The 27,046-nt window shown below is 46.5% G+C and overlaps 1 protein-coding gene across 6 annotated transcripts in view; it reads right to left on the bottom strand.

Moving 5' to 3' along the window:
* The window catches only part of DCLRE1C (DNA cross-link repair 1C), a 44,647-nt gene extending 23,536 nt beyond the window's left edge, over positions 1–21,111 (bottom strand). The window contains exons 1-12 of one of the 6 annotated variants that reach the window (XM_071210061.1): positions 20,717–20,966; positions 16,241–16,292; positions 15,295–15,379; positions 15,061–15,187; positions 14,157–14,241; positions 11,261–11,320; positions 8,996–9,051; positions 8,042–8,143; positions 7,158–7,230; positions 6,847–6,987; positions 4,402–4,503; positions 1,116–1,252 (exon numbers count right to left, since the gene is read on the bottom strand). In XM_071210061.1, the coding sequence (XP_071066162.1) occupies positions 1,116–1,252; positions 4,402–4,503; positions 6,847–6,987; positions 7,158–7,230; positions 8,042–8,143; positions 8,996–8,997 (557 nt within the window). In that variant the 5' untranslated portion in view covers positions 8,998–9,051; positions 11,261–11,320; positions 14,157–14,241; ... (2 more) ...; positions 16,241–16,292; positions 20,717–20,966. Of the gene's footprint in view, positions 1–1,115; positions 1,253–4,401; positions 4,504–6,846; positions 6,988–7,157; positions 7,231–8,041; positions 8,144–8,995; positions 9,052–11,260; positions 11,321–14,156; positions 14,242–15,060; positions 15,188–15,294; positions 15,380–16,240; positions 16,293–20,716 lie in introns of all 6 variants that reach the window. The other 5 variants (XM_058282372.2, XM_071210058.1, XM_058282371.2 and 2 more) reach the window with 5 other exon arrangements.
* Positions 21,112–27,046: the final 5,935 nt, after the last annotated feature.

Genomic DNA, 27,046 nt, shown 5'->3' with positions numbered 1-27,046 from the left:
GTCTCCCTGGAGGGAGGACCTTCACCTTTGCTGTATCTGCACCTCAGCCATGAGCAAAATGCCCGAGCTCCGGGTCAGACACCTGCAGCCAAGGCCCAGCTCTGCCGCTCAGTGGCTGTTAATGCTTCTTTAACCGTAACACAGTGAGAACAGTAACGTGTCATACTCATGTTTTGTTTCTCTTTTAATTTTTTAAAATTTATTTCTCTCCCTTTCCCCACAGTTGTCTGCTCTCTGTCCATTTGCTGTGTGTTCTTCTGTGTCTGCTTGTATTCTTGTCAGCAGCACTGGGAATCTGTGTCTCTCTGTTGCATCAGCTCTCCATGTGTGCGGCACCATTCCTGGGCAGGCTGCACTTTTCTTTCGTGCTGGGCGGCTCTCCTTATGGGGCGCCCTCCTTGCGCGTGGGGCTCCCCTACATGGGGGACACCCCTGCATGGCAGGGCACTCTTGCACGCATCAGCACTGCAAGTGGGCCAGCTCCACACGGGTCCAGGGGGCCCCGGGTTTGAACCGTGAATTTTTTCCATGTGGTAGGGTCCTCCCAGTGAGCCAAATCTGCTTCCCACTCATGTATTTTTTTAAAATGAGTTAAACTAAAATTACTAAGGTCTAAATTAAATGCTCTGAATATCAGTGAACTAAGGCCTCTCCAGCCGTGCTGTTGCCACGCTGTCGCCCGCCGCCGTCAACTGCCCCGTGACCCTCGCTCTCGGCGCCCTCCGCAGTCCACCTCCTCCCCGAGGCAGCGCCCTGGCGCCCCCTCCACCCATCTGCTCTGCTCCCCCCATTCTCAGCAGCCAATGGCAAGGCCGCGTGGCCAGGAGAGGCATACACCGGGGTGCCCCCGCCCATGGCGGGTTCCAGGACCCGCGGCTGCTCCCCTCCGCCCCAAGGACCCAGCCGTCTCCACGGCTGAGGTGCTGAGTGACCTCAGCAACTACCCAGAATGGCATCGCAGTCGGTTTGGAAGCAAAAGCTAAAAAACTATTTTTCAAAATTATAGTAATCCTCTCCTTGGACTAAAGGCTAGACTGCATTTAAACAAAGTTGAATCAGAAAATTTATTCCCAAGCAAGATTTCTCTCAGAAGTTCTTCTATGACACATCCTTACCTCACAATTACATTTGTTTTTCTGGTTCTCTCTCCAAACCACATAGTGGAGGGCTTAATGCTGATGGTGCGGAGTGGAATTCTATTCTTGGAAGTAATTCCACACGGTAATTTGTTCCACTGAAAATATTCCTCTGACTAAAAAAGATGAAAAATATAGAAAATCTACATTTTCAACAAATGACCGTAGGCAGGGTCTCAAAAACAAATGCAGACCTGGGGAAGCAACCAGATAATTCCAAATTGAGGGACGTTCTGCAAAAAAACTGCCCTGGACTCTCAAAAACATCAACATGGTGAAAGCAATACAGACAAACAAAAGGCTGGAGACTTGATCCACACGAAAGAGGCGAAAGGGACATGGCTGAATGCAACACCCAACCCTTAATGGAACTCCGGATGCCCTGCTCCCAACCCCAAAGCTATACAAGACACGACAGGCACACCCGGGGAGCACATTGCACTATCTAATCGTGTAACGCTGTGTCAGTGTTAAGTTTCCTGAGAGGGGTACCTGAATTGTGGCAATACAGGGGTACAGGAGACACATGCTGAAGCAAAGTGTCATCAAGTCTGCGACTTTCTCTCACCCAGTCGGGGGGGGGGGGGCCGGCAGGGGAAAGGGGAGGGGTTACACAGCCACACAGAGCACAGCACTGTGGCAAAGGGTCAGCGAACTGGTGACTCCAGATGAAGGGAGACGGCGCTCACTGCAATAGTCTAACACCTTCATGACTCATTTAAATGTTTTTCAGAAAAAAGTTGGGGAAAAAAGTAACAAAAATGTTTTTAAAAGGTTGGTAAATAATGGGAGCACTTCTCGGAAGACATTACTTTTAGACACGACTCCCTCAGCAACGTCAGGCCTATGCAAAGCAGGCTGAGTGGGCCTGCGCGGCTGCCCCAGCAGGCTCGCCCTGGGCGCTGCGGCTCCGCCGGGCAGTGCTTCGAAGCCAGGCGACCTAAGCAATATCTTGAGCCACCCAGAAGAAAGCAGCCAAACATGGGAAATGACCGCAGTAGCAGTTACAAATTAGACCAGCGTGTGGGACATTGGAGTATTCAGAGCAAAAGGAAACTTGCCAGTTAACAGCCCTACGGGACAGGGGCCAGAGCCTCCGAGTGCCCCGAGAGAAAAGAACAGGACAGATTCTACTCTGTAGCTGCACTGTTTGTATCCAACCACAGAACCAGTGGATGTAACAGACACACTCAAAATGACAAACCCATTCACAAATCAAGTTTGCAGCTTACCAACCTTCGAAAGGAATTCCTTATCTTGTGGCCCTCCTACAGGGGCCTGAAGTAGAACTTTCCATGTTGTGGGTGACTATTCTGTTTTGGGTCAAATTGTGCTTCATTTCAGGGCCAGAGAAATTCTACTTTAGGCTTTTGGCACATGGAGCCAATATTACTAATGCAGTAGTGATCTAAGTGTATAAATGCAGGGTTTACCAAAAAAATTATTCCGCATTTGAATGCTAAGCTATTTTAAAATATAGGAAAAATTACGGTCATTCATTCTACTCCATTTGATAATCACTAATTAGTGCTAGCTATATGAATTAAATTTGAATTGGTTCACAGTACCCAAAAGGTGGAAACAATCCAAATGTCTGTCAACAGATGACTGGATAAATAAAATGTGGTATAACCACACAATGGAATATTACTCAGCCTTAAAAGAAACAGAGTCCTGATACACACTACAACACGGATAAACCTTGAAGACATCACGTTGAGTGAAATAAGCCGGACACAAAAGGACATATATTATGTGATTCATCTCATATGAATTAACTAGAATGTGCAAATTTATAGAGGCAGAAAGTAGAATATACGTCACTGGGGCAGGGGCGAGGGGTAGAGGGAATGGGCGCTGATGAAATGGATGTAGGGCTTCTGTGTGGGGCAATGGGCGAGTTCTAGAATGGAGGTGCTGAGGGGAGCGTAGCATGGCGTGACTAATCCCACTGAATGGCTGGCGTAGGAGTGGCTGAGATGGGAGAGTTCACGTTGAATATAAGTTTCTGCAATTAAGAAAAAGGAGAGACTAAAGAGACAAACAGTTAAATGCAATACATGATCCTGGACTGGACCAAACAATAGAGGAGAAAAGGCCCCAAAGGACATTATTGGGACATATGAAAAAATATGACTATAGATGGTAAGCTTTACATCAGTGTTAAAGTTCTTGAACTTGAGAATGATACTTAAGGTGGTTACATGAGTGAATTTCCTTCTTCCTAGGAAATGTACATAGAATCACTGTGTTCAAGGAACATGATATATACAAGCTACTCTCAAATTTTTAGTAGATAGATGCTAGAATGTTAGGGCAAATGTAGCAAAATGCAAAAATTGATGGATCAGGGTATCGGGGTGGGGAGTATGTTAGGGTTCTCTGCATGGGATTTTTATTGTTTTTGTCCTGTATGTTTGAAATTATTTCAAAATAAAAAGTTAAAAAAAACAACAACAAACAACTTGAATTTGAAGGCCTTTGACACAGAGGGGAACTCTATGGCAGTGATAGAAGCTAATTCCCAGTGAGCTGCAGAGACTTTAGGAGCATTTGTTGGAGGCGGAAGCCAAATTATGTCTAGATATTTATGTCAAATGAGCACACAAAAAAAACCAGTTAATATACATGCATGTTGTGAGTATAAAAAACCAAAAGCAGCAGATTGTGAATATGTTCCTTGTAAGTTAGGATATTGTACTAATTTCATTTCACATAAAAATGTTTTCTCTAAGTTTTTGGATCATCTTCCTAATTGGGAAGTTTATGGTGGTGAAGAATGCAACACAGGACCTTGGGAAACAGCTATGGCCTTAGCCTGAGTTTTTTTTCCTTTGTAAATCGGGAAGTCTAGAAAATGTGACTTTGGGAATGGATGTGGTTCAAGCTGTTGAGCACCCACCTCCCACACGGGAGGTCCCCGGTTCAGTTCCCAGTGCCTCCTAGAGAAGACAAACTATGAGCAGACAACAAAATAGAAAAAACAACAAGCAAACAATGAACAAAAACAAAACGAGGAGGGAGTGGATGTGGCTCAAGCAGGGGTGGCCACCTCCCACACAGGGGGTCCTGGGTTTGGTTCCCAGTGCCTCCTAAAGAAAAAACAAGCAGACAAAGAACAGAACAGAATAAAACAACAACAACAAAACAAAATGGGCAAACAGACAAGGAAGCCAATTCCGGGGTGGGGGGCAGGAGAAAATGTGATTTTTGAGGGTCCTTCTAGAGCTAAATCCTAGCCGGAAGAGGGCCTTTGCACACTGACCTTCGGATGCCGACATGCGTGGATCTGCGTTCTGCGGTCTGTGGTGAGATGATGGAGAATGTCAGGCATGTTTCTAAACATGTCCAGTTTATCCACATGAACCTGAGGAAGATGAAATTCAGCAAATTAGGCGAAACGAATTTCCTATCCACTGGTCACGGGTAACTGTCCACCCAGTTAGTACCTAACTTCCTTCCTTCCTGACACCTAGTTCTTGGCCGTCTCAATGACACGCGCGTTCTGACGGGATGTCCCCGGGCCGCGGGCTGAGGACTGGCCGGTGCACAGGCCTGGGGCGTGGACCTCCCTTGATCAGGCCGTTCTTGCCTCTTTTCCTCAATGGTCATCCAGTGCGCTGGGCGGAGAGCCGCGGACCAAGTGGAAAGCGCCGAGAAGGGCTCTTCTTAAAGACGTGCACGAGCATGCCCTCCGGAGGCAGCACCCCGGACCTGCCCTGCAGACCAGCTCAGGGCACTGGGAGGACAGGCAGGTGCGAAGGACCGAGTGTTCAAACTGGGCACCTTTACAATTTTAAGGCGAATACATTTTAAGGTGTTAAAACCCATGTGTCAGTTTTACTTTTAAAGATTATTTCCGAGTAGTTCAAAGTAAATGACAGGTATCTAAACTGATATTAGAATTATGAAACAGCAAGTAAGAAGTACACATCTGTGGCAGTGTGATATTGTTCATGAATTCCAAAAATAGATACTGGATTATGTTTGTAAACTGGTCTGTCCCTCTGGGCATATTAGATTGGACTGGATTCGGAAGATTCACTCTTATTGATTAAATTATGATTAAGGCTTTGATTGTGGATGTTGAGTTCCCACCCCCTTGGTGGGTGAGGACTCAAGAGAAAACAACATGGCAGAGGAGAAAGTTGGAGTTTTGATCCTGGAGCCCGGGAAGTAAGCACACAGAGAAGCAGATACATGAGGAAGGAGAGAAGGCTCCATTAGACACAGCAGAAGCCCCAGGAGGAGAGATATTTGCCTGAGAGTTACAGCTGGCCTTGTGCAGAGAGCACAGTAGCTGAGCCGAGAGAGAGACGAGCCCTGGGAGAGAGACTAGAATTATTCCAGCCTGCAGCTGATACTGGAAGAAGCTGGGACCACGGAGCCTTATAAGGAAGAGGAAGGCTGGACCCTAACAGACCCTGGCAGCCATCTTGTTCCAACACATGGCAACAGACTGTGGTGAGGGAAGTAACTGACGCTTTATGACCTTAGAAGTCTAAGCTTCTACCCCAAATAAATACCCTTTATAAAAGCCAACAGATTTCTGGTATTTTGCATCAGCACCCCACAACACACTTCAAAATCTTTATAACAAAATACATAAGAATAGTATCAAATTGCTATGGTAGATAATACCAAGTCAAATATAAAAAGAATACAAACATAATTGTTTGCTCTCCCTCAGGAAGGAAAGAAGGGAGGGAGGGAGGGAAAGGAAGGAGAGAGAGGAAGTGGGAAGGGGAGGGAAGGAGGAAGTTTTTGAAATTCCAAATGCAGAAAACTAGATCTCTTTTTATTTACTGAATTACACTGCATATCATTAAGTCCCTGGCACAAGAATATCATCTGGGGGATCTGTATCAAAAGGTACAAAATGAAGTAGAACTTAAAATGTCCAAATAGTTCTCGCACTTCATTTTGTTCCTTCATTATCAAAAGTTCAGCTTCTCTTGCAGAGTGGGTGTAGCTCAGTGGTTGAGCTCGTGCTTCTCAAGTATGAGGTCCCAGGTTCAATCCCCAGGACTTCCTTTAAAAAAAATAGTCCAGCCCTTTTTAAGGGTCCAAAGTGGAGCCATGCTCTTCACCTGCACCCCACTGGGGGGGGTAGGGGTGGGGGTTTGGGGGGCCCTTCCTGTTTGGTGGCTGCTCCTTCATGCTTGAGGATGCTCAGGGTCCCGAGGGCCCCTTACAGCGCAGTGGGGAAAGAACTGCCCAGAAAGCTGGCGAAAGCTCCCTGGAACCCAACACCAACCCATCCCAGGCTCAGGCACTGGTGCCCGAGGACAGCGCTCTCTCCCATTTCCTCTTGACCCAACGTTTGGGGTGTTTCCCACTGCAGCCCAGCACGCACAAGCACCTGAGTGGGGTAGGTACGGGACTGGCTACGAAAGCTAATTTTCACAAAGGCGGAGTGCTCTTACTGCGAGCCGCACGCTCAGATGCTCTCTCCTTTAAATTAGATTTTCAGCGCTGGCCACAAGCACTCATCTTATTTGGTGATGCACAGCCTGAAAACATTCCCTGTACAGGGCATTTCTGGGGGCCCCACTAAGCCCCCCGGGCTTCCGGCAGCATCCTTCTGCAGCCTCTGTTGCCGAGGCTTTCTGACGGCTGCTCCCATCTCCTGGTTCCAGGGGGCACAGGGGATGGGGAGAAGCTGGGAGGACGGGTGGGAGCGAGAGAAAAGAAGGAGCTGGCGCTGTACCTGGACCCCGAACTCTTCACTGAGGTTTGTGAATAAATACTCGTAGCCGTAGGCCGCCTTGCAGTTGAGCCACACGGTGTGGTACTGACTCCGGGAGATCCAGCTGCGCACCAGCTCGAGGATTCCGCGCAAGCACTCCTCCTGCGTGGGTTCAAAGGCATTTAAGGCCTCCAGGCGCCTCCACCCCTGCCATTACCAACACTCAGGATGGAAGGCCCGAGGGGATGCGGTGACCTCATCTGTCATCCTTGGGAACTCGCGACTAGAAACGCGGTGATGCCCGCGTGCACGCCACGCTCCAGGAGACTCACCCGGCTTGGAATCTGATAATATTTTGGATCACAGAAAGTAGTATCTAAATACACACTCTGGATGTCTTTTACTCTGGAAAACAGAACAACAGAATTGGTGTTGCTCATCTAATGTGACATAAAATGGGTGTAAAACGGAAACTTTTGGTTCTTTTGTTTCAAAGGGGACTCCATTCCATCTGGATTTTTTTTTTTAATTTAAAGATTTATTTATTTCTCTCTCCTTTCCCCCCCACCCCGGTTGTCTGTTCTCTGTGTCTATTTGCTGTGTCTTCTTTGTGCGCTTCTGTTGTCAGCAGCACGAGAATCTGTGTTTCTCTTTGTTGTCATCTTGCTGTGTCAGCTCTCTGTGTGTGCGGCGCCACTCCTGGGCAGGCTGCACTTTCTTTCGCGCTGGGCAGCTCTCCTTACGGGGCACACTCCTTGCCTGTGGGGCTCCCCTACACGGGGACACCCCTGCGTGGCAGGGCACTCCCTGCGCGCATCAGCACTGCGCATAGGCCAGCTCCACACGGGTCAAGGAGGCCCCAGGTTTGAACCGCGGACCTCCCATGTGGTAGACGGACGCCTTAACCACTGGGCCAAGTCCACCGCCCCATCTGGATTTTTAAAATCCACTTTGTTGGGAACTGATTTCCATACAGTAAAGTACACAGACTTCATGTGTATGCTTTGGTGAACTGGGACAAATTAACGTAACCACTGCCCCAGTCCACATACAGAACATCTCAGTGACCCCATTTCAAGAAAAAATTGCTCTGCGATCATAAAGCTTATAATCCAGTTTGATTTTTAATAGGAGCCATGGCTTGTGTTTGGTGGCAAGAGTGTGTACCCTTTAACGCTGTGCGGTCATGCATTCAGAGAGTGGAGACAGCCCGTACCTGCCCCCCGAGTGCAGGAGCTCCATCCTCGCCGCTTCGCCTCGCGCCAGCCTGAAGTCCCCTGTGTACAAGACAGTCCCGCCTCTGCCTTGAAATAAAAACCTGGAAAGGGAATGGATCCCGGTGACTTCTAGAGCTCATGCAAAATCCTAGTAAAGCAGGTACAGGCTGATCCCCACCTAATGCCTCCTGCCGGCCCCGTCCATGACGCTGCAGCTGCGTGGGGTCGCAGGAGCCCTGAGGCCGTGCCAGGGTCAGGGCCACTTCTCCCGGGGTGGGGAGAGAAGGGGAGGCAGGCAGCACAGCGTTTGCGGTGGCAAGCCCCGGAAACGTGGCAGCTCTCTAGCTTCGCACTGAAATTGTTACTATTCAAGGAGAGAAAATCTATGCAAAGGGAAAACACAAAGTCCCTGGAGAAACCAGCTGTTGAAGATTTCCACACGAAAACTACATTTCAAATTTGATCTTCGTCTCGGACTTCCACTTTCTCTTTGGAAACAATGATTAAAGAAACTGCCAGAGACGGTGTAACACAGGGAACCATGCAGTGGAAGGTGCTCTGTGGTGAGCAGTACAAATACGAGTGTTCTCTCGGGCGATATACACCAATTCATGGTGTTAATAATAGGGGGTGCATGGAAAAAATATACCAACTATACGCTACAGACCGCAGTTAGTGCTGACAGTCTGATGGTTTCTTTCAGAACCTAAAACAAATGTTCCACAACAAGGTAAGGTGTTGCTGGAGGGGAGATGTCTGGAATTCTACACGTTATGCATGACTGTTTTGTAAGCTCACGATGTCTCTAATAAAAAATATATTTAAAAAAAAGGTGTACTAGAAAAATAATAAATTTCCCTACACATATTGTTTTCTAGACCCCCCCAAATTTCTTTCTACACATATGCTACACATCCATGTATAGTAAAATGGCCACAAGAGGAGCCCCTTACATAACTGATCCTGGGCAATGACCAGCTGGTAACAGAGTCACAACAATCTCTTCCTTCTGCAAAGAAAATAAAGGGAAAAGAAATAACCAGAGTCATCATTGGGATCTAGCTAAATAGAGCTCTGCTTCACAGAACACAGTCGAGACCCTCTTGAGACTGTGGTATGCCTTTTCTCCCCCATTTCCTCTTTCTCCAAACTCAGGAGACAAACAGCTAAACAGAGTGGCCGTGACCTGGGACCCCCGCCTAGGTCGCCAGGAGGGAGAGGGTGGGGTGACGGCTAAAGGTGCCGCATTTCTCTCTGGGGTGGGTTTTTTTCCACGGCCAAGAAATCGTTCTAACATTGACGGTGGTGACAGATGCACAGACCTGGGGAGACACTAAAAGCCACTGAACCATACACTCTCAGTGGGTGAACTGTGCGGTGCCTGAATTGTATCTCAGTAAAGCTGTTATTTAAAAAAAAAAAGGAAAAAGAAAAGGCTGGGGGTGGCCTGCTCCCAGCCCCTGTGCTGCCAGGGCAGAGCCTGGCGGCTTTCCCCGCCCCAGCCCGGGGGCTGCACGGAGCTCCCCAGGGAGGGGCTTCCTCCTGCATCCGCCAGTGCTCACCCCGAAGAGCGGCCGCCCACGGCTGGACCCGGATGGACCAGGCACCCAAGTCACAGCACACGGAGGAAACCGACCAGACCAGGTGGCCCAGCAAGACTCTGCCCTGCAGGAGCAGCCCGCCGCCCACTGCCCGCTGCCCACTGCCCACTGCCCGCTCCCCGCTGCCCGCCACTCACTGCCCACTGCCCGCTGCCCACTACCCGCCACCCACTGCCTGCCACCTGCCATCCGCTGCTCGCCGCCCACTGCCTGCTCCCCGCTGCCCACCGCCCACTGCCCACTGCCCGCTGCCCACTACCTGCTGCCTGCCACCCGTTGCCCACTGCCCGACGGTAAGAATGCCTTTTGCGGGAACACCCGTACACCCCGAGGCAGCCAGGTGGCTAGGGCACCCAGCAGAAGCGGTCAGCTCGCTGTCTGAGTTCGGGATAGCACGGGGCTGTCCTTTACTTTCTTTTTACCCCCCTAAAATGACTCCCCTTTCGGGAAAGAACTGGATGGGAGGAGCACATCAAATGTCTGATCTTCTCCAAAGAAGTAGTATCTGAAAAGTCGGGGCCCTGTTCTGGATCATGTTCACACAAAAAGAGGTAAAGATGACAAGCAGTGTGTTAGAATCAGGTTATGCAACAAATATTTGTCACGAAATAGGAAAATAGGCCCTAGGCCTAGGAATAATTTGGGGTTAAAAAAAAAAAGAATACATTCAGAACACAAAAGTTCCTAGTTGTAAATTTAAGGATAAAAAATAAATTTTATCTGCTTGGGCAATGACTTTTTCTTTTAATGAAGAAAATAATTCAGGAAAAAGAAAAATTCACTACATACATAAATGGCTGCAAAAATAGTGACTTTTTTTTTTCCATGAGGACCCGGGGACTGAACCCAGAACTTCATACATGCAGAGCAGGTGCTCATCCACTGAGCTACACCTACTCCTTGATGGCTATTTTATAACCCAAACATTATTTTTAAAAAACTCAATAAAGGGAAGTGGCCGTGGCTCAACTGATAAGAGTGTCCGTCTACCATATGGAGAGTCCAGGGTTTGATTCCCAGGGCCTCTTGACCCGTGTGGAGCTGGCCCATGCACAGTGCTGCCGTGTGCAAGGAGTGCCGTGCCCCATGCAGGGGTGTCCCCGCTTAGGGGAGCCCCACACGCAAGGAGTGCGCCCCATAAGGAGAGCCGCCCTACATGAAAAAAGTGCAGCCCGCCCAGGAGTGGCACTGCACACATGGAAAGCTGACTCAGTAAGATGATGCAACCAAAAAAGAGATGCAGTTTCCCAGTGCCGCTGGATAATGCAAGCAGATGCAGAAGAACACACAGTGAATGGACACAGAGAGCAGACAATGGGGGGGAAGGGGAGAGAAATAATTAAAATAAAATCTTCAAAAAAAAACCCTCAATAAATGTGCTAGTGATATCATATAGTAACATCAAGACAAGAACTGGAGTTCTGAGCAATCAGCATGTAATACTAAGATGGAATAAAGTATATATTACTTTGGAAGCAGGACATAAATACATCACAATTTTTCCCCCCTAAAAACTGAATTGCTGTAATTTTCATTTATCATTAAATGAGCATTTGAAATCAAGGAGAAAGATAAGCAATCACATAAGCATAAATGAGTTTTAAAAATCACACATACCTCACCTGATGCTTCATCTACTAAAGTTATCTGGGTAGGAGTTTCAATTTCAATTGATATCTATTAAAACAAAATAAGAGATCATGGGTATGCCATATCCATTATTTTCACTGCTTTTCATGGCTTTGTGTGCCTTTGCCATCTCAAACACAGAAAGGGAACCAAGAGAAAAAGTTACAGACTCTCTCTGTACAAATTCTGAATATACTATAATATACATTTTAACAGCTTGGAAAAATAATAAAACTAAAATAAGACCTTCCTGACGGCTGGTTTGACAATATGTATCCAAAGCCTTATAAACTTTATAACTCTGACACAGTCATTGTATTTCGGTGAATTTAAATTTCCTCCCTTCACCCTCCTGTAAAATTTCCTCTTTAATCTAAGGGTTATTTATTGTACGCTGTTAGCTCCCTATGGATGGGAAGATTTTTGCTGTTCTTTTATTACTTTATTACCACTTTATTGCTCTAAACAAAGTATTTTTTATTTATTAATTAAAGTAATTTATTCCAATAAAGTTTTATTTATTCCTTTATTATTTTCAACATCATTGCATTATAGTCAGAAAACAGAGCGCATCTGAAGTTGAGACTTCTTTCCTGACAGAGCACGTCAATTTCTGCACACACTCGTGTGTCTGACAGTGAAGGCCTTAGCTAAGCTGGAGCTCTTTCCCAGCAGCTGTTCCCTACCTCCTTCCAGGTTAGGTCGGCGTGAGGGACACATGTGTGGCATCTGGAAGGCAGACGTGACGCCGAGGCCATCTTCTTATGCTCCGAAGGCGCTGGAAATTCTAACGGCTCGTGGACGCTGTGGCCTAGAGGCTCCTCCGGCCTGGAGCAGGCCTGCCGCACTTCAGCTGCTGCTGGTCTCCTCCTTCGGCTGCTGAGTCCTGGGGCACTGCACGCGCGACTCGGTGGCAAAGGGGGTGTGCTGGCTGGGAGCGCTGTACCCCAGAAGGGCACAGCTTGACCCGTTCCTGCAAGTGAACTCCTGTGAGTAGGGCCTTCTGCTGAGGCTTCGTCCGTGAGGGGCGGCCCGGCTGAATCAGGACGGGTCTCGACCCTGTTACTGAGGGCCTTGAGGGAAGGCCGCAGAGAAGGAGAAAGGCCGAGGGAGCGGCCAGCAGCTGGACATCAACGGAACCCAGAGGAGAAGCCAGGAGAGGCCGCCACGTGCATTACCACGTGTCAGAAAAGCCGAGGACCAAGGCTCACCCGCAGCCAGCCCCAGATGCCAGGCTCCTGGGAGAGAGCACTGCCTGGATGACGCCTTGATTTTGACTTCTCCAGGCCTCAAAGCTGCGAGCCAGTAAACTCCCACTGTTGACGCCACCCACTGCGTGGGGTCTGGCTCAGCAGCCAGGAAACACAACCAGGGGTGACCAGGATTATCCAGCTGGGAAGAAGCAAGCCACAGCACAGGCTCCGCTCGTCCTTCAAGGCTCTGGCTTGTCCTCGTGGGTCTCTGTCTGCCTCTGCTCCTCTCCACCACTCTTCCAGTTGTCCTTCCCGAATGCCAGCGGGCTGACCTCCTGCGACTCCAGGGTAATGCCAGAGGCATGGGTTCAAGTTTTCTGCTATGGTCACCCTGTGCAGATGGGATGGCCTCCTCCCAATAACAGGTTGGATGCCAAGACATGATGCCACACTCATACCAAGAGGGTGTGGAAGAGGGAACTCACATCATGGGACTTTCTGGGCACCCAGGCTGATGGGTAATGGGCTTGTGTGAACAGGCATGAGTGGCCTTGGTTTTCTCTGGGGTAAGGACGGGCCTGGGCTTCTGTGGTTTGAGCTCCCCCAGCAGCATGAAGGGAGGGGCAGGCTTTCTCATCAGTTTGCCCAAATGTGGAGCACAGAGGAGGAGAGGTGGGATTCGAAAGACGCTAGCAGTCTAACATCAAACAGACTTTCTATGATTCTTGTGAAGACGTTTCTGCCACTTATAAGGACCAATCCATATAAGGAACCCCAATTCTCTGTCACTTGTTGTAGCTCTCCTCTCTGAAAAGATTAGTTATTGCCCTAACCAACTAGAGGCTATTTTGTTGACTGCATATATGCTCCTATCTTCTGCTCCATTGTTCCTTTTAATATGAATAACATCCCCTTGAACTCTTTTTTTTCTTTTTTCTTTCCCTTCAATTTTAATTTGTAGACATAAAAATTGCCACTCTGGCATTTTTAGTGTGTCTTTTCTACCTTTTTCCCATTCAACCTGTATTTATCCGTTTGCTTTTATACATTTATCTCTTGCAGACTAATACTGAAGGGTTTTTCTTAATTTTTTAACCTAAACTGAGAATTTGTCTTTTAAGAGTTGAATTAAACCCATTTGTATTCACAGTAGTTATTGTTATAACAGGACTTTTCTGCCATCTTACTTAGCATTTTCTACATATCATACTTTGGTTTGTTCTTCTCCCTTTGCTTCCTTTCATTGAATAAATCCATTTTATTCTGCATGATTAAAAGGTAAACCCTCCATTTTTACTTTCTGGCTGTTACCCCTTTCTAATTACAAACCATAAATTATATTTATTTTTTCCAACCTATCTCATAATCTAAAGAACAAAATTTAGCAATTATGTTAATGAACATTTTATACTTTAAAGTATTAAAATGCTTACTAGCTAGAAAGCCAATGCAAGTAAACAAATAAAAGATCTAGATTAAACTGTGGACTTCAAGAAAAACAAATCAACAATAAGATGTCAACCTCTTCCTATTTGCTCAGTTTCAAAAGATAAAATACCAATATTCTAATTAATGTGAATACAGTGTGTGAGGAATTGGGCTTTGAATAATTCCATTACTTTTTGTGATCTATCTCCAAAAAGTGCATCCCACAAAACCAGAATTAGTGTTAATCAAAATAGAAAACTTACAATTCGTTTCTCCCAAAATCTGTATTTCGGGCTGGTTAACAACAACTCCTTACTAACGGGAGAACAGTATAAATAAACCTTCAAGCTGAAAGGAAAAGAAAAAAAGAAAAAGAAAAAAAGCTGTTTCAGTACAATCCAAAATAAGCCATCTTACTTGGTGACTAGGAAATACATTTCATCCTACACTGGCTGTTTCTAATAATTCATGAACTGTGCTGGCACAACCAGTGTTAAGAGCCGCTCCCAGCATGACCCACACCCCATTTCAGCAAGACTAACAGGAGAGCGGAAAGAGCAGATCAGAGAAAATGCCAGGCCCTCTGACCCCCGCACCCCTCTGACGCTAAAGACGCTTGGATGTGACCAAGTATGCCTGGCAGGACACCAACCAAATGTTAAGCCACCTTGGGGGGACGGAAAGAGGGTGGGGGGATGGAAGACTTCGCTTTTCACTTCATAGTCATTTATTCTGTTTGTTTTTTAACAAGCCTGTATTAACTTCACAATAAACTTTCAGAAAAACCAACAGAATAGTTTAGAGGTTAGGAATGCAGACAGTGGCAGGTGGAATTTTCCCAAGATGGCCACCAATACCGGCCCGCGCCACATGCTCTTCTCACAATACGGATGTCGGAATTCCTCCACTTCGGGGCGGGGTCTGCATGCCCTCCCTGCATGTGGAGAGACCCTGGAAACTGCCTTCACTGACTGACTAGGTGTAAGTGATGTTGCTGGACTTTTGAGGCTGGGTCCTCAGGCACTATGACCTCCTCCTGGCCTCTCTAGGGACAGAAGCTTCTCCACCCTCCCTGAGCCTCGAGGTAAGAAGTCCAGCTATCCTGCTGAGAAGACAGTACCAAGCCTGAGAGGGACACCTGAGGGGCCCCAACGCTCCCAGCCCTACCATTTGAGTCTTTCCAGCCAGGTGTCAGACAGGTGAGTGAGTGAGGCTTCAGATCATTTCGGCTCCCAGGTCCAGCAGAAACGAGCCATCCCAAATGTGCCCTGTCTGAATTCCTAACCCACAGAATCTGAGAGAGATAATAAACAATTCTTGCCATTTTAAGACACTAAGTTATGGAGGAATTTGTTACGCAGCAATAGATAACTAATACAGAGGCTCTAAAATCAGACAGACCTGGTTGAAATCCTGGTTCTGCCACTTACTGGCTGCATGACCTTGGACAACTAATTTAACCTCTCTGGTTCCTCAGTTTCCTCATCTGTAAAATAGAAATAATAATAGTACCTATTCAACAAGTTATCAAGAGGCTCTAATGAGAAAGTGAGCTCCAAAAGGGCAGGGATTTTGGTCTGTTGCTCAATGCTGTATCTGCAATATCTAATAGAGTGTCTAACTCACCACAGACACTCATAAAAACTGTTGAGCTAATAAATATATGTAGAGCGCATAGCACAGTGCCAGGCACATAGTAAGAACTCAATAAATATTAGCTGTCATTATCAAGAGCACAAACTATTGATATCCTTTAGTGGAGAAGCCTGACACCTTCTGGCTCGAAAAGTAAAAAAAAAAATGTCTGCAGAGCCCTTGCCAAATATATATCTTGAGTATTCAGAATTTAAATTTGGGCAATAGCAAGAGAATGCAATAGTTCAGCTTTGAGAAAAGATCCAACAATATTAAGTGATTCTTTATAATGGAACAACCATTACCACATATACACATGCACATACAAACCACATTTAGGGAAATGAAGATGAACAAACTGCGGCTGTTGCCAAGAACATGGATAAATCACACAAATATAATGTTAAGTGAAAGGAGGCACAAAATAGAGAGTCTATTCTGTCTGATTCTATTCACGTTACCTTTAAAAACGGCCAAAGCTAAACTCTGATGAGAGAAGTCAGATAGAAGTTACCTCTGGGGGGACGGGGGAAGACTAGGGGAGACACAAGGGGTCCCGGGCTACTGGCCCCGTCCTGTTCTTCATCTGGCTGGAAGCTACACAGACGGGATCACTTTGTAAACTTTGATGTATTTTGCTGTACAGACATTATATCTCAGTTAAAATGTCTACTTAAAAACACACACACAAATAAATAACAAAATAAATTACCTGCATTCCAGTCTTCTTTTCAAGGCAGGGGCTCTTAATCCTTTCATATGATCTAAAAACAAAGGAATAAAAAAAATCGTACCCATTGCTATTCAGAGGATTCCTGAGACCAAGGAAACGGGAGGCATCTCACCTTTAATCTTCCTTTTAAGAGAACATAAATGAGAAGTTTGCTTTTCTAGGGGAATTGATTCATAGGGCTCTTTCTTCTGAAGGTGAAGAATCTGTCTGAGAACAGGAACCAGAAAAAGCAGACCAACTCTGAGCCATCGAAAGCAATTTAAAAAGAAGATGCCCCGCATTCTTAGGGCAGGATCTAAACCATTTGAAGAAGCCATGGAAGGATGAGGGAACGGGTCTCATCGGACCCGCCACCTCCCCCTTCCTCCTCTTTCATTTCAATCCAAACCACCCTTAGGCTCTGGCAGGCCCCCGTGTTAGTCCATCTAAAAAGCCGAACTTGCTTCCGTGGAATCGGCTAGGAACGCCATTGGGATTAGGCAGGAATAAGATGAGTTTGCATCATCTTGGCATCCTACTCGGACTGCCAGGCTGCAGGGTGGGACACGAGCATCCACACACGCGTGCGCCGCAGCCCTCCAAAAGAGCAGAAATACAGGACAGGAAATCTAAGCAACAGATTTCATTACCTACATAATTTTAAAGTACGTATTATGAAATATATAATTTTAACATCCTGAATCTTTGGCATATAAAGGCCTAGATAATCATGACCAAACACTTCTTAAACTGTTTAGTCAAATCGAACCAATTCTACTTACACCCCTCCCAGTCCCACTCTCCACATGCCTTCGACTTATATGTGAGGATCCTTAGATCCAGTGAAAACAAGGCCATCACTCCACCTGCCCTGGTGACCACGGCAGGTCACGCGCCCCCACAGGGGTGACTCTCCAGCTCACTTTCAGTCCAGTTTTCGAGGGCAGAACTTTCAGTATCTGGGGTTTCCAAAGAGGCTGTGCCATGGCAAAGGAGACTGAATCAGATCTGCTCCGCGCTCGCCAACTGACAGCAGGCAGCACCCGAGAGCCTTTTCCTTAAGACGCTCCCCCACCACAAGCCGCCTTCCCGATGGGGGTCGAGAGCACCTGGGTGCGGCTGCTTCCTGCTGCCAGCACTGCACCCAGGCTACTTCCCAGGGCCTTCTTCCTTTTTCTCGGCCAGAATAATCCTCCTAAGTTGCCCCCTCTCAGAGTCTTTCCTTGGGTCACTCTCTCGACCAAGGGTCCCCTCTGCAAACTGAGTTCCAGGGGGCCCATCAAGGGGCTTTACGGGGGTACATGGCCCAGCCCAAATTATGTCAAAATGTGATGCTAATGTGTATACGTGCATTTTTTCTAGCAAAGCAGACCATATATTTTGTTGGAAAATCAAAAAAGCCTGGGGAAGCAGACTTAGCCCAGAGGTTAGGGGGTCCGTCTACCACATGGGAGGTCTGTGGTTCAAACCCCGGGCCTCCTTGACCCGTGTGGAGCTGGCCCATGCGCAGTGCTGATGCGCACAAGGAGTGCCGTGCCACACAGGGGTGTCCCCACGTAGGGGAGCCCCACGTGCAAGGAGTGCACCCCGTAAGGAGAGCCGCCCAGCGCAAAAGAAAGTGCAGCCTGCCCAGGAATGGCGCCGCATACACAGAGAGCTGACAAAACAAGATGATGCAACAAAAAGAAACACAGATTCCCATGCCGCTGACAACAACAGAAGCAGACAAAGAAGAACACGCAGCAGCAAATAGACACAGAGAACAGACAACTGGGGTGGGGGGAAAAGGAGAGAAATAAATAATCTTTAAAAAAAAACCAAAAACCTGTGTCCCAAAAAGGTTAAAAACCACCAGTAGTAGGGAGCTGTTGTGGCTCAAGCAGTTGAGCTCCTGCCTTCCCACATGGGAGGTCCCGGGTTTGGTTCCCTATGTCCCCTGAAAAGTCAAAAACAAATAGCAAGCAAAACAAACGAAAAAACCAACTTGGGAATAGCTGTTGTGGCTCAGTGGTTAAGTGCCAGCTTCTAATATATGAGGTCCCAGGTTCAATCCACAGGCCCCAGTACTTCAAAAAACAAAAACAAAACAAAAAACCAGCAGGCAATATGGGAAACCCTAAAAGCAGAAGTTGAGTTCTTGCCCTTGATGAGCTTATATCCTGATTGGATAAACAGATAAACATGTTATTTGAGAACAGGAAAAGTTACTAAAAACGAGATAGTAAGGAGTCAATTCCAGGCTTAATGTACAAACTAAATGATGGTTTCACAAATTAATTTAGATGAATTGCTTTGAGTTCAGAGATTCTAGGGAGACTGAAAACAAAAGGTAAAAACAGGGGCATCCTCACCCAGGAGCAGATTCTCAATGAATGACAAAACAGAAAATGTTATTCTCAAGAAGAGCAAAAAGATCTCAAAGAGGCTCACAGTGCTTACTGGCAAATCAAGAGAAGCACTCCAGATCTTCCTCGAAAAAGAAAGATGGGAAGCAGATTTGGCTCAAATGATAAGGCCTCTGCCTAGCATATGGGAGGACCCAGGTTCCATCCCTGGAACCTCCTGGTAAAAACGAAGAAGAGAGAGGGTGCCTGCGTGGTAAGCCAGTGCCTGCATGGCAAGTCAGTGCCCATGTGCTGAGCCGAGGGCCCGCACAGTGAGCCAATGCCCATGCGGTGAGCTGAGTGCCCACGTGGTGAGCCAAGAGCCCATGCAAGTGTCCGTGTGGCGAGTCGAGGGCCTGCATGGCGAGCTGAGTGCCCACATGGCAAGCCAGTGCCCATGTGGTGAGTCAGTGCCCACGCAAGTGAGTCATGCAGCAAGATGATGATGCAACGAAGAGAGATGAAGGGGAAAGTCAAGGTAAAGCATAGCAGAGATCAGGAACTGAGGTGGCACAAACGACAGGGAACCTCTCTCCACGTCAGAGGTCCCCAGGATTGAATCCCAGTGAATCCTAGAGGAGAAAAGATGAGAAGACAAAAAGAGAAATAGATACAGAAGATCACACAGTGAATGGACAGACAGCAAATACAGCGGGGAGGGGAGGGGGTGGAAGTTAAAAAAAAAAAAAGAGAGATGTAATTGTTGTCTTTGAGCAAGGAAGCAGAAGCATTTCCCCAAAGCAGTAACCTCAGCGATTTAAAGTGTAAAGTGACTGGCTGGGCAGACAAGAAGACAACAGTTGATCCTCACACTGACCCTCTGAGGAAGGGCAGTGTTTTTGATACCTCTAACTTACTTTAAAATACTTCTGCACTGTGTGATATGGACCTACCTATGAGTCTGCTACACTCCAAGTGCCACCAGTAACCTGATGGGGAATTCCTACTCAAGCTACTCTGAAGTCCACTGCCAGGAGGCCACAGTACTTAAGTTACCTTTAGTGCTGATCAATGTCAAAGGCTGTACTACTTAGCATAATAATTTTTTTTTAGTTACCAGGGCCAGAGATTGAACCCAGGACCTTGCATGTGGAAAGGTGGCACTCAACCAATGAGCCATATCAGCTCCCCTGCGTTGGTTCCTTACTTTGGTTGTTGTTTTTGTTTTTAGGAGGAACTGGGGATGAACCAGGGACTTCCCATGTGCGAAGCAGGCACTCAACAGCTTAAGCCACATCTGCTCCCAGCACAATTATTAAAACGGCTTTCTTTGGTAAAGTTAGTGACTATTTAACTGGCATCTTGAATGTTCAAAAATGGGGGATTGCTAAGAGATTAGTAGTATTCAAGTTCTGGGGGTTGCCTGAAATGCTTTAGAGATGCCCCATCTTCGCAAGGAGCATCACAAGAGTCTTGAGCTGGTATCACTGGGGCAACACTTCGTGCTTCATTCCTAAGGCTGGTGTCAAGCTAGGAAGTCCTAGCATTCTTTCTGGTAGACTGCTGCCTTCTCTCATATAAACCGCATCCTGTGACTAGAGACAACCTTTCATCTGGGATGTGAACCAACATATAAAACAGATGTTCTTAAAAAGGGGTTAATGAGCTTGAATTTAAATGCAAAACAAAACAAAAACACACCATATTCTTGCAGGGACGAGTTGGTGCAGGTGTGATATATTTACTAAAAAATATACAGTACAGTGTGAACTTACTAAGAGTTCCCTGGTTTTCACCTGACTGGCAAAGCAGTCTGTGAACTAGAAAGATTTAAGCACACCCGGTCTAAATGGAGGGGAACGAGCACTTTGCAAGCTTACAGACAGATGCGTCTGCAGGAGAGGCCTGCTTGCTCTCTCCACGGCTGTGGCAGAATTTCTCTACATCACAGTGGGGAGGAAGTAATCCTCGCCAGCCTCGGACGACAGCCGCTGGGGCTACCACCAAAGGACCTAATGTCTGCCTGGCCGGCGGACGCGACCCCCTGGCTCACAGACAGGACGTGTAGCCTCGGGGTGCAGGCGCCGGGTCGGGTCCAGGGGCAGCCGACAGACCCCCGCCCGGAGCCCCGCGAGCGCGCGGTCCCACTCACCCTTGTGGCAGTGGGACAGGAAGTAAGCGCGCGCCCGCAAGTTCTCCCGGTCGAAGCGGTCGATGGAGATGGCGGGGTACTCCGCCATCTGGCCCCCGAAGGAACTCATAGCGCCCGCCAAACCGCGCGGCTGCGACCCGCCGTGAGATGCCCAGGCAGCCCCGACCGCGCCGCCACTTCCGGGAGTCCAGGCGGAGCCACGCCCAATCGGGGGGCCCAGCGGCCGGGGGAGGAGCCACGCCGATCATGTGATACAGCGGCCGGGGGCGGAGCCACGCCCGATCATGTGATACAGAGGCGGGAGGGGGGGGCGGAGGCACGCCCGATCAGGTGCCTAGCAGCCCAGAGGAAGCCACCGCCCATTAGAGGCCTGGGGGCGGAATCACTCCCAATCCGGGGACCCAGAGGGCGGGGACGGAGCCACGCCCGATCATGTGATACAGCGGCGGGGGCGGAGCCACGCCCAATCATGTGATACAGAGACCGGGGCGAAGTCACGCCCAATCAGGGGCCCAGCCACCGGGGTGGGGCCACGTCCAATAGCAGCCGGGGGCGGGTCCAGGCTCGCCGGTCTCGGTGCGGTGCCAGGCAGCTTAAGCCTTAAGGTTCTGGGATAGGGATCGGCTTCAGTCCCTTCGACTTTAAGATTGGAAGAATAAGTTCTACCTCATGGGATAACCATGAGGATTATATGAGAAAATGCATCGGGCTCCTGGTTGGTTCAACAACTGTTAATTCCTGTCCCATTTATACCCCGCAGATCCCTGATATCATCTAGGTGTATAATCTTACCCGTGCATAAGTAAAGATCCCAAAGGTATCCTAGCTGACTGCTTCCTCTTCGCCCCTTTTGAGCTATAGTTTTAGAAAATTAAAATCATATGTAAAAGAAAGTTTGGTGGGATGATGGCGGAAGGTCTAAAATTTTTAAGTTACCAAAGTGCCTTTTAAAAGATTTGTGAATGATTCACCTTATAGTCACAGTGGCACTTATTGTGCCTTTCCTAGCACTTTTTTGGTTTCTTTGAGAAATACTTTCTCCACTTTTTTAAAACTTTATTTTGTACATTTAGTAATTGAAAATATAATTCAAAACTAAAAAGAAAACACAGTTGAATAAAAACACTTCTCATTTAAATGTACTGGATATATAAAATTTTTTTAAGTCATACATTATGTTGCACAATATACTTGGTTCCTAGTAAGAATCATACAGTATTTGTCTTTATGTCTGACTTGCTTCACTCAACATAGTGTCCTCCAAGTTGATCCACGTTGTTACATAGTTTTGCAACTTCATTTCTTCTTTCAGCTACATAATACTCTATTGTGTGACTAGACCACAGTTTGTCTATCCACTCATCTCTTGATGGTACCCCTGGGTTGTTTCCAACTTTTGGCAATCGTGAATAATGCTGCTATGAACTTCGGTGGGCAGATGCCTGACCATGTCACTGCTCTCAGTTCTTCTGGGTATATACCCAGTAGTGGTATTGCAGGGTCACGTGGCAACGCTATAATATTCATCTTCTTTAAGAACTGCCAAACAGTCCTCCTCAGTGGCTGTACCAGTCTGCATTCCCACCAACAGTGGATACGTGTTCTTATCTCTCCACATCCTAACACTTGTAGTTTTCTGTATTTTTAATAGTGGCCATTCTGATAAGGTGTGACATGATATCTCATTGTAGTTTGATTTGCATTTCTGTAATCATGAGTGATGTTGAGCATTTCTTCATGTGTTTCTTTGCCATTTGTATTTCTTATTTGGACAAATGTCTATTCAAGTCTTTTGCCCATTTTTCAGTTGGGTCATTTGTCTTTTTATTGTTGAATTGTAACATCTTTTTATATATCCTGGATATTAAGCCATTATCAGATATGTGATTCCCAAATATTTTCCCCCATTGAATTGGCTGCCTTTTCACCCTTTTGACAAAGTCCTGTGAGGTGCAAAAGTGTTTAATTTTGAGGAGGTCCATTTTATCTATTTTTTCTTTTGTTGCATGTGCTTGGGGTGTAAAGGTCCAGGAAACCACCACCTACCACGAGGTCTTGAAGAGGTTTCCCTACATTTTCTTCTAGTAGTTTTATGGTCCTGGCTTTTATATTTAGGTCTTTGATCCATTTTGAGTCGATTCTAGTATGGGAAGTGAGATAGTGGTCCTCTTTTATTCTTTTGGTTATAGATATCCACTTGTCCCAGCACCATTTGTTGAAAAGACTGTGTTGTCCTGTTAACATTGACTTGGTAGGTTTCTCAAAGACCAGTTGACTGTATAGGTGAGGGTTTATTTCTGGACTCTCAGTTCTCTTCCACTGATCAATGCGTCTATCTTTATGCTAGTACCCTGCTGTTTTGACCACTGTAGCTTTGTAATAAGTTTCAAGGTCAGGCAGTGAAATTCCTCCTACGTTGCTCTTTTTTAGAATTCTAGCACTTCTTAAATACCACAGTATTGTTCATTACTGTGAAACTGGAATAAGTGATTTTACTAATCATCTAGCTTTGCTTGAGCTTCTGTTTTATCCAGGGGATTACAAAGAAGAAGCAGAGGCTCACTGAACCGGGCTGACATACCATGATCCTTTGTGGTGCTGATAGAGACCCCTGTCTGGAAAGAGGAACTGTAACAAAGAAATCGGGCTGACACCGTCAAAGTCTGCTGATCTTCCCCACAGTCTTACACCAACATCCTGGTAGCTAATTAAGGAACTGGGCCCCAAGGACACTCTAACTGAACAGTCCACATCTCCTCGTAGTTCATGTGGCTCATGTACGCATCATAACTCAAGTCTCTCACCCCTCCCCATTCCCCCACACCTTCCATTTGTCTTAACCAGCCATATAAGCTGCTCCCCTAGCTCACCCTTTCGAGTAGAAACCTCTTTTAGTACTGCTCCTGCATTAATGTAACTTTAGCTCAATAAATTTGCTTTATACCCTCTTTTTAAGTCTGTTTACTTTCAACACAACATCACAAACCCTCAACAATTTTGAGGTCCTGCTTTGTGCTTAACACTGTGACAATCCTTAGGGTGGCCACACAGATGATGAGATGTTCCTTCAAGTAACTTTCAATCTATGTGGACACAACACACTTGCCCAACATGGTGAAGAATTGCTTTCCTGGTGACACAACATAAGATGGGAATCCATGCACAAACAATGGGTTCTGCCAGGGAGATCAGGGCTCAGAATTGCCACCCTCAGAATATAACTGTTCTCCCTCAGAGTCCCACTTAAAACACAGATTCTCATGGAATCTTTAAAAAGGAAGAGAGGGCAGCACAGGAGAGGCATGGGCACCACAGTCACTAGTGTAAAATCACTGCTGGTAGAGTACCTCCAACACATTGGCATGGTATAAGGTGGCTTGTCTAAGGATACAGGAGGGCTGGGGCTAGGCTGGGTACCTTTAGGATTAATTCTGCAGTATGCCTGGCATCTGGAGAACCCAATGTGTCCGCCTTGGACAGAATTTGGAGCTCCTGGAAAGGCAGCAGGTCGAGGTAATGCTCATATTCTTATTTGCCCACCTGTTCATCCCCACTTCTCTGCACAGTGGGTAAAGCACAAAGAATAAAGGAAACTATTGAGAGAGTTGGAACAAAGGGGAAGAAAAGTAGGGAAGGAAATAGTGAAGGCAGAAAAGAAGACCTTGTACCGCGTGTTCTTGTGGAATGTGGGCTATGTATTTGTCTTTCCTAGCAGTCACACTGAACAAGAAAGTTACCATTCATGAGCTTTCTGGCATCCTTACAGTGAAAATACAAGTATTTCAGAAGCGGTCCAATGTTCTGGACACTATGTCCTGGGAGAAATTTCTCCTGCAGGTGCTTATAAAGAAAACGGTGCAATCTGGCCCTCGATGCCAGCTCTGTTGCCCTGTTCCCCACTTGGGAGTCAGCAGCTTTCAGCCATCCCACAGCTGTGTGAACCTCTATGTTCTTGAGTCATTCTGTCTCAACAGGAAGCCTGCTGATAAACTTATGTTACATACCTAAAAATTAGTTACTGAGTTAGACATAAATCTCTTGGGAAATCACTATTGGATATACTTTTCTTAATTTTATGTACTTATAAACTATTGTCAGCATGAATAACTTGTATTACAATTTACTATGTTTTATGATATTCTTTTAGAAGAAATAGTTACACTAGGAATTATATAATGAGATAATAGATGTTCAAAAGCAGTGTAAAATAATATATACAATATTTATTTTATTAGATTTTTTTTATTGGAGCAAGGTACTGACCACTAAGGGTTAACAATTTGAAAATTCAAGATGTCTTAGTTTATAAGATTTAGCTGCAGACAGCTTATCTTCAGTTTTCTTGAAGATGGAGGGAGGAAAATTGGCTTAGAACTCAGCAAAGAAATCTGTGGATTCATTCAAGGTAACATTCCAAAAGGTTCTGGTTTTTAGATTTTGGAGGCCCTGGTTAGAGTCTCATCCAAGCCATTGCTGTTTGTGTGATCTTGGGTACGTTATGTAACCTCTCTGAGAGTAGTAGTCTTTTTCGTATGTAAAGCAGAAGTAATAATAAAGCCTACCCAATGCCCTAGATAAAGTTAAGTGTTTAGTAAATATTGGCTAATATTCATGGGCCATCTACTCTGTGCTTGAACCTGGAGATACTGAAAGGAATAAGACATCATCTACTGAGAGTTTAGTCTCTGGCAAAAGAAGAAACCCGTGAAAAAACAGGTGCAAAAGACTTGACAGCTGCCTTAAAGGAAGTGTGTTCAGGGTGTCGTGCGAGAGGGCTCTGAACTAAAAGGAGCAGGGGAACACTAGAAAATGCAGTGGAGGAGGTGAATTTGGGCTCCGCTGTAGGCCCAAGAACAGCTCAGGCCCTTGGAATGAGCTTTCACTCCTTTCTGAGAATTGCAGGGAGTTCCATTCAACCAGTGTATTAGGTTCAGAGCAGGGGAAGTAATGGAGACTTAACAGGGGAAGTCAAGCCTGAGCCAGGAAAGTAGAGACCAGGTAGGAGGTATCTTGCACACCAAGCCAAGGAGGTTAAACTTTGACTCCAGCAGCAGCAGGAGGCCTGGTGGGTTTGAGTAAGGGAGTGACAGATCAGATTAGAACAGTAGCTCCCAAGGTGGACCCACTCAGGGGCTGCTGTGCACTATGCCCAATGGCCCTGAGGCCAGGTGCCCGACAACTCAGGACAGCCCCTCTGTCCTGGAGCCCATGGAGATTGTCCAAATTAGCCTGTCCACAGGGATTCTGGGAGGCCTAGCTAACCTACCTCATTGCTAACCTACCTGCAGTTCCCATTTGCCAGGTTTTTCTCACTTGCTGCTGTTAAGTAATCAAGGTTTTAGTTTTTCACTTTTCTGAGTGTGCTTGTTTTACATCCCATCATTCCTAGAAACTGTGATCATACCTAATATTTTACAGAACAAAACACTCTACAGTTGATTCTGAGAGACACTAAAGTTTGAGAACACTGCATTAGAGTTTAGAATGAGCACTCAGGTGCTCTGGAGCAGGGAGTCTGTCTAAGAAACTGCTGTGATATTCCAGGAAAGGTCATGGTGGGGATTCATGTATTCATTCCACAAAGAGTCACTGACCACCTTTACATGTCAGGCACTGTTCTAGGCACTAAAGGTGCAGCAGTGAGGATGGCAGGCAAAAGTGCCTGCCCAAATGGGGTGCACATGCCAGCAGAAATAATACCTAACAGTTGAATTGTTCCAGATGTTGTGCTAAGTGCTCAAATTCATCCTTACAACCACCCCATCAGCTGAGAGCAGTTTTTGCCCTCATGTTACAGCATTGGAAACTGGGTTTAGGTAACTTGCACAAAGTCATATTGCTGGTAGGCTGTGGAGCCCAGATTCAAATCCAAGAAGTCCATCTTTTGGAGGCCATGCTCTTACCCATGTTTCTATGATGAAGATTCAAATTTATTCACTCAAAATATATTGCTTTAGCACCTATTATGTGCTATGGGGGCTTGTGGGTGAATCCGTTTAAAATGGAGAACCAAAGGAAGGCACTGAACAGGCTGTAGGCCATGGTTTCACTCACGAATAAGCTCCTGGCTGGCTCGCCAAATATGTTACTGGATTTTGTCTAGGTTCTTGACTATGCTGCAGAAATGAATTTCAAGAGGACATCGGGTGAGTTAGGCCAGTAATTTATTCAGGTAGGGAGGGATGAGAAATGAGAGAAAATAACAGACCATGGGTCTCAGGTGAGGAGGAAAGGGGTGAAAAGTGGCCAAGTGGACTGATTTACAGACTACAATTTCATTATATAAATGCAAGGTGATACTTGTGTGGCCACATGGCAGAGAAAAAATGG

This window comes from Dasypus novemcinctus, chromosome 20, assembly GCF_030445035.2.
Source record: "Dasypus novemcinctus isolate mDasNov1 chromosome 20, mDasNov1.1.hap2, whole genome shotgun sequence".
Lineage (NCBI taxonomy): Eukaryota > Metazoa > Chordata > Mammalia > Cingulata > Dasypodidae > Dasypus > Dasypus novemcinctus.
Note: the sequence above shows the minus strand (reverse complement) of the source record. Positions and strands in the feature narration are given on the sequence as shown.